This window comes from Triticum aestivum, chromosome 7D (assembly GCF_018294505.1).
Source record: "Triticum aestivum cultivar Chinese Spring chromosome 7D, IWGSC CS RefSeq v2.1, whole genome shotgun sequence".
Taxonomy (NCBI): domain Eukaryota; kingdom Viridiplantae; phylum Streptophyta; class Magnoliopsida; order Poales; family Poaceae; genus Triticum; species Triticum aestivum.
This window is the reverse complement of record NC_057814.1, coordinates 415443940-415450614: the sequence shown is the minus strand read 5'-3', so window position 1 is coordinate 415450614 and position 6675 is coordinate 415443940. Positions and strand designations below refer to the sequence as shown.

Here is a 6675-nt window from a genome sequence, read left to right as displayed (position 1 = left end):
CACCCGACCGCACTGCATCAAATGGTCAAGTGAACGACATTACTTTTTTGTCGTTTCTCTACCATTTTCGTTTAATACATCTTTGCACTTCATTTCCTTCTTTCTTTTTTCTGTTTGGAGTTTTGGGTTTCCACATTGGCGAGCTGTACACGTGCGAAGAAGCGAACCACATGGTCGAGGGAAATGAGCCGCAACACAATTAGAAATGAACTTCTTTGGTAAACAATTTTCAAACGAGTCCATATAACTTTTATACATAAAATCATCAAACACGGAAAACACCATTTTTGCACTGCATGTCCACATGGTCGAAACTGCATGCTCATGTCTGAACATCACCATGTTTCGCTGCAATCAAATGAGTCCCTATAATCTTTATAAAAAAAATCCACAAACACAAAAGTAGCGTCTACACTGCATGTGCAGATACTCCAAACTGCAATTTCTAAGCACATTCAAATAAAGTCCCTTTAATTTTTTTATACATAAACTCAAAAACAAAATGCAACATTTTGCACTGCATGCTCACATGCTCCAAACAGCATGGTACGATCTGAGCCGCACTGTAATTCATACAACCCGCAGCAAAGAAAGTCGTGCTGCGTCAGGGGGCAGTAGTGGCGTGGGCTCACGTGCGGCGGCGACCACCAGTGAGGGTTGAGGACTGCATCAAGAGTCGTCGTGGTCGTCCTAGCGGAAACTGGTGAACTGCAAGCCTGGAAAAAAATTCAAACACCATGCATCAGACTAGCGAAGTACAAGACGTCGGCAGTGAAGGAAGAGATGGCTGAGCTTAGATTGGGCGTGTTTCCAGTGGACCCACGCAAGAGAAGAGGAGGTACCTGCGTCGGGACCAAGGCGCAGCACTGCATCGGGAGGTGGTGGAGGAATGGGGAGGCGAGAGTCGCCGGTAACCTCCCCGAGCTCGCCGGATTCGGTGGATGGTGGTTGGTGGAGGACGGCGAGGCGGATCCGGCGGCTAGCTGACGTGGGGGCCGACAGGGACGGCGACGCGGATCCGGCGGGGACGACGACGTAGAGGCACGGGAAGAAGGGAGGACGGTGACGCGGATCCGACGGCTGGCCCACATGGGAGAGGATGGGGCAAGATGTCGCTTGATGAGAGTCGCCCGGAGGTGAGGAGGCCGGCGTAGTTGGCTTTTTGCCGGAGCAGGTCGTCGGAAGGAAGGCCGGCGTGCATCCGACAGCCGCAACCTCATCCGTTGGTGTGTCCCATCTCGGGGGATGAAGAAGGAGAGGAGGGAGAAGTGGCTGCTGCCCAGGACGGCATCGGATCCAGCGATGCAGCGCAGTCAGGGAAGTTGGCGGATCCAACCGGAGTTGGGGGGAGGTGTCTCCGCGGCGCCGGAGGGAGGGGTGCGGGGGCTACTGGATCCAGTGGACGAGCTTGGTGGAGGGGAGGGGAGGCTAGCAGGTGCTGGAAAAGGCGGGGAGGGTGGGGCGGCCGGCGGGTCGAGGGTGGGGTGGCCGACGGTGAAAGGAGGGGAGGTGGGGATTCGATCGAGGGGAACGTGGGGGTGTGGGAGCGGCGGTGTACTCGGGGCAGGAGGATAATGGGGAAGGTGGGTAGTGGGGAACCGGCTCCTCTACCGTGCCGCTCGGCACCGTGCCTTCTTACGCAACAGGGTGCGCATATGGGCCTTCCTGATGCATCACGCGGCAGCAGGTCAACAAATTAACTATTTTCCTTTGCTGTTGCTAAAAAAAAAGTATTTTCCTAGGCTAAAAAACTACTTCCTTCATCCCAAAATAAGTGTCTCGAGTTTAGTACAACTTTGTACTAAAACTAGTACAAAGTTGAGACACTTACTTTAGGACGGAGGGAGTAATTAACTACTTCCCAACTCTTAAGAAAACTATTCCTATTTCCACTATGAAATACTAATTTACTGTTATTGTCTCAAAAGGCTAATTTACCTACTCCATCCGTTTCTAAATATAAGTCTTTTTAAACATTTTAATATGGACTACATACGAACCAAAATGAGTGAATCTACACTTTAGAATATGTCTATATACATTCGTATGCTTCCATATTAAAATCTCAAAACGACTTATATTTAGAAATGAAGGGAGTATTAATTAATATAGATGAGCAATATTCTAAAATGAAAATAAACTCATACTAGAAAATGGTTTTGTTGGTATTATTTCGTCTCATTTTTTCTTTTAGCCAACATGTTGAAGCATACATGTATTAAAATTTCTAAAAAGAATCATAAAAAATCGTTTTCTATTTTTATTTGTTATTTTTTATCAATTTATTGGTACGTTTATTATTTTGGTGGATTTTTTTCATGCTACTTGCCGCAGAGAGGGCAATCCAGATGCAAGTCGTGCGGCAGGGTCATATCCGGGTACAGCAGAGGCTGCCTGCACTGCTAGTGTCACCGCGCCTGGTGCACCGGAATGTGCAGCCGCTGCCTGGCGGGGCGGGCAGGCGTCGGCGGTGGAGGAGGAGGAAGCGCCGGGGGTGAGCTTCCCGTTGTTCTTGCCGGAGCTGCCGAACAAGCCCATGGCTAGGGTTTGATGTGTCGCCTGTGAGGGAGCACGCAGCTAGATGTGGACGGGCAGCGGAAGTCGAAATGGATGAGCCCCCCCCCCCCCCGCATGCGGGGATTATAAAAGGACGGCCCCCGTAGCTTCTAGTCGCTGACGCGTAGGCCTGTGGTAGGTGGCCGCGTTAAATACGACCGTGTGCGCTGAAAAATCACTAAAGAAATACCACATCTTGAAGAACATTTACTCCGCAATTTGGACAGAAATAAAGTTGTTAGGTTGGGATTCTGGGTAGAAACTGGTGATATTTTAGTGGGGAAATTAACGCCTCAGATAGCGAGCGGTGGTTGGCCGGTCGACATGTGAGGCCGCGGCGGATACAGAGGGGACACGCGGCATGTCTTTGACCTCAACTGCGTCCGCGCAGATACGAAGCGGACACATTTTGGGTTTGGATCGGCGCCTTGTGTGACACCCAAGTTTTTATTTGGATTTTTCAAAAGGTTTTTATTTGACTTGAGGGGAGTGATCAAAAAAATTTCTTCAAGAGAACTCTCACTCTCAAATATTTTTCTTTATGGCAAAAGTTTTATTTGGATTCAACCAAGATCTGTCTTTGGTCTTGGAGGTTCTTGCTTTTCACTTGGACTCAAGACAAAATATTTTCACTTGGGAAATGACTTTTGAAAATCTCCTTGAAATTTGCACTATGGCTTTTTGGAAAATCCTTTGCCACTTTCAACAATTCCTTCTTTCCATGGCCTTAGTGCAAATCCCCTCTCCTAACCCTTTCCTCACCTTTGGATCATGATTTGCATCAAATCCAGCAAGTTGAACCTCCCCATGTGATTATTTCCATTTATATTCTATTCAAATAAATTTCTGCCTTCTTTCCTAGCACTTGGAGATTTGCAAAGGAACTCCATTTTCTGTTTTGATTTTTGCCACCAAACCAATTCTCCTCCCTAGTCCTTTGAACCCTCAACCAAGATCCATGAAGATCCACTGGTCTTCAGTTCAAAATTTTCAAACTACACCTGCTGCAAGTTTGGACCAGATTTGTCAAATTTGGTGAAATTCATTCAAAACCTTCTCCAAAAATTCCAAGTAAAATCAGGCAGCCTCTGGGTGCATTGAGTGGTCACCTCACCAAGTTACAGCTCCAGAAAACTTTATCTCATTGCAAAATCCTCCTGTCGAACACCTGCAGTGCACTGTCTATGTCAAGTTCAGAAAGTTCAGAGATTCAGTCAGTGGCTTGCTGTCGTTTTCTTCAGAGAAGGACGTCGATCTCGCCAGTACCACCGCGTCGCCTTGCTCCTCGTCCCCGCCCTCTTGTTCCTGCACCGCACGAACGCCTGGCGCCTTGCGGGCGTCGGCGACGAGCAGCAGAAGGTGCGCCGCCCCGTGACCGACGCCGGCGGCGGCTTTGCGGACGCCAGCGGGAGACACGGCGCCGACGACGCCACCCAGCGCCGCCCAAACCACAGGAGCTCGCCGCGTGGCCTTCCACTCCCCCGAACGCGCTGCCGCTCTCGTCGTGAACCGCAGGGCGCGGAGCGCGCTCTCTGCCGCCGTTGAGCCCGTGCGGTCACCTCACCGTGGACCGACGCCATTACGCCAAGACCGACCCCGTTTAGCTGTGAAACGACTCCAGTAACCTCCACTGATGCTGCCCGGCCACTCAAACCTCCTGCCAATCCACTGCTCCGCCGTAATCGCTCGCCGGAGATTCTCCGTTCACGGCCACCCCGTCGATCTGCCTATAAATAGAGGCCCCGAGCTTCAACTCGAGCACCCACCATCCCTGCACTCCCCCTAGAGCAAGCCTAGCCACTGGAAGAGCCCCGAGGAGGTCTTCTTCCTCGACTCCGGCCGCCGCGACCCGCCACGGGATCCAGCCCGATTCGCCCCCGTGTGTGCTCCTCCGCCCCCATTCTCTTGCCAGTAGCTTCATCTTGCATCCCTCGTTCTGACCCGCGCCTCAATTCATAGTTTGCAGCCCTCCACCGGAGTTCCCCATCCTCACCCGAGCCGCCGTCCGCCGGAGATAGTGTCGTCGTCGACGTGGTGCTCCCCGTTGGACGAGTCCACCACCCACCGACGCGGAAGAAGACGCTGAAGCTCTTGGTACCCTCCGTTTCTCCTAACTCGCCGTGGTTCGACGCCGGCGTCCACCGCAGTCTTCGGGCGCCGGCGAGCTTTTTGAACCTGACAGGTGGACCCCGCCTCTCAGCCTCTATTCTATTCCCCTCCGAACCGTTTTCTGTTGGCGCCTTCGGGCAAATACGTTTTCTCCTTTGCGCTTGCGCATTCCCAACCGAAGCGTTTTCTGTTTTCTCAGTTAAAACCCTGGAACTTTTCTGTTTCATTATAGATAAGTCCCTGGACAGAAACCTTTATAACTTTTTAATAAAAAGGAATTTTTGAGTGATTCTTTTTCTGACAATCTTCAAATTTTGTCTAGTTTTTTTATGGGATTTATTTGAAAAATATTTGGAAAAGTTTCTGTGCAAGTGTTGGTTTTCACGTTAGTACCCGTTTCGTGATTGCCGTAGGTTCCGGAAGAGGTGAAGGAGCCGCGAACTTCGCCGAGCTAGACTCCGACTTCTCCGAACCAGGCAAGCATGTTTTGAACATTTGATATGACAGGTGTTTTACATGTTCACGTGAGAGTTTGTGCGTGGCATATGAGTGTCGGTAAATACCTCGTTGCTTGTAAGGCAACGACCTGGTTGTTCCAAAGTCGCGATGATCTCCGATGAGAGATGGCCTAATCATGTGGTGACATGAAGGGCAGCAAGGTGGTACTATTGTAGCATACCAGCCTTACGTCATCCGACTTTCTCCGACGTTAACGTGGTTGGAGCCACGTTATCGTTCTTTTCCCGCATGTCCCAAAGTTGCGATGATCTCTGATGAGAGATGGCCAAATCATGTGGTGACATGAAGGGCAGCAAGGTGGTACTGTTGTAGCATACCAGCCTTGCGTCATCCGACTTCCCCCGACGTTAACGTGGTTGGAGCCACGTTACCGTTCTTTCCCCTTTCCGTGCTACCACATGTCTCATTGCCAGGATGCGGTTTAGTAAGTTGGTAACCTCTTTCCGTGTACACACCAAACAGAGAGGCCGGGATGATGGTACCTTGGCCCAGGATTAAAGCCAGTCATCCGGTCAGGGGGCATGGGTGTTTCCGGTTTGGACCGAGAGGGGGGGCACCCCCTTAGAGCGCGCGTATAGAAATTTGATCCCATGCTACGCGAGGTTGTAGCCTCCCCGTCTCAAGGTTTTTCTTGAATGTTGCCGAGGGTGATCCCTGGCTTCGGATGGTTGAATTGGGTGTGTACTGGTTAGACGTGTTTCTTCCAAAACACCGTAGACGGAACTAGTCCCCGTGACTACTGAAATCCGTTGGCTGTGGTTAAGTACAAACTCTGCAGAGTCAATTCTTTCCAAATCATCGTATCCATGATCAAGTTCTGAAAACATTATATCCTTATCTATCCGCGTGGAAAACTTGTCCCCGGTGAACAAGCTCAAGTGAAAAATCCAGTTTTATTGTTATTCCTGTGGATGGACTAACTTTAAATTTGTCGCATGCTTGTGATAATCTATGTTCCCGGACTATTGTATTATTGAGCTGTGATATAAGCCCTTTATGTGATGTCGCGCAGATGTCCGACTGTGGCGTGTTCTTGTTTCTTACTTTAAATATAAGCCCTTTATGTGATGTCGCCCAGACGTCCGACTGTGGCATGCACTGTCTTTATTTTCTGTTGCAAGCCCTTTATGTGGTGTCGCCTCGACGCCCGACTGTGGTATTATTATTCCGCATTTTCCGCTCGAGGAGTCTTTCAGACACTCGTTTGGCACCCGCATTATTATTCTGCATTTTCCGCTCGAGGAGTCTTTCAGACACTCGTTTGGCACCTGTATTATTATTCCGCATTTTCCGCTCGAGGAGTCTTTCAGACACTCGTTTGGCACCTGTATTATTATTCCGCATTTTTCGCTCGAGGAGTCTTTCAGACACTCGTTTGGCACCAGTATTACTATTCTGCAGTTTCTGCTCGAGGCGTCATTCAGACCCTCGCTTGGCACCCAGTATTTATTATCTCTATGTCTGATCGCACTGGTTAACTTGTTCATATGC

The 6675-nt window shown here is 49.9% G+C and overlaps 1 protein-coding gene across 1 annotated transcript; it reads right to left on the bottom strand.

Annotated features, from left to right (window-relative positions):
* Positions 1-226: 226 nt before the first annotated feature.
* Positions 227-1580, bottom strand: LOC123167381 (uncharacterized). Its single transcript, XM_044585223.1, has 2 exons — positions 843-1580; positions 227-716 (listed from the first exon to the last, which is right to left on the bottom strand). Exons 1-2 carry the CDS (start codon positions 1218-1220, stop codon positions 492-494), a joined length of 603 nt encoding a protein of 200 aa, XP_044441158.1. The 5' UTR covers positions 1221-1580; the 3' UTR covers positions 227-491.
* Positions 1581-6675: the final 5095 nt, after the last annotated feature.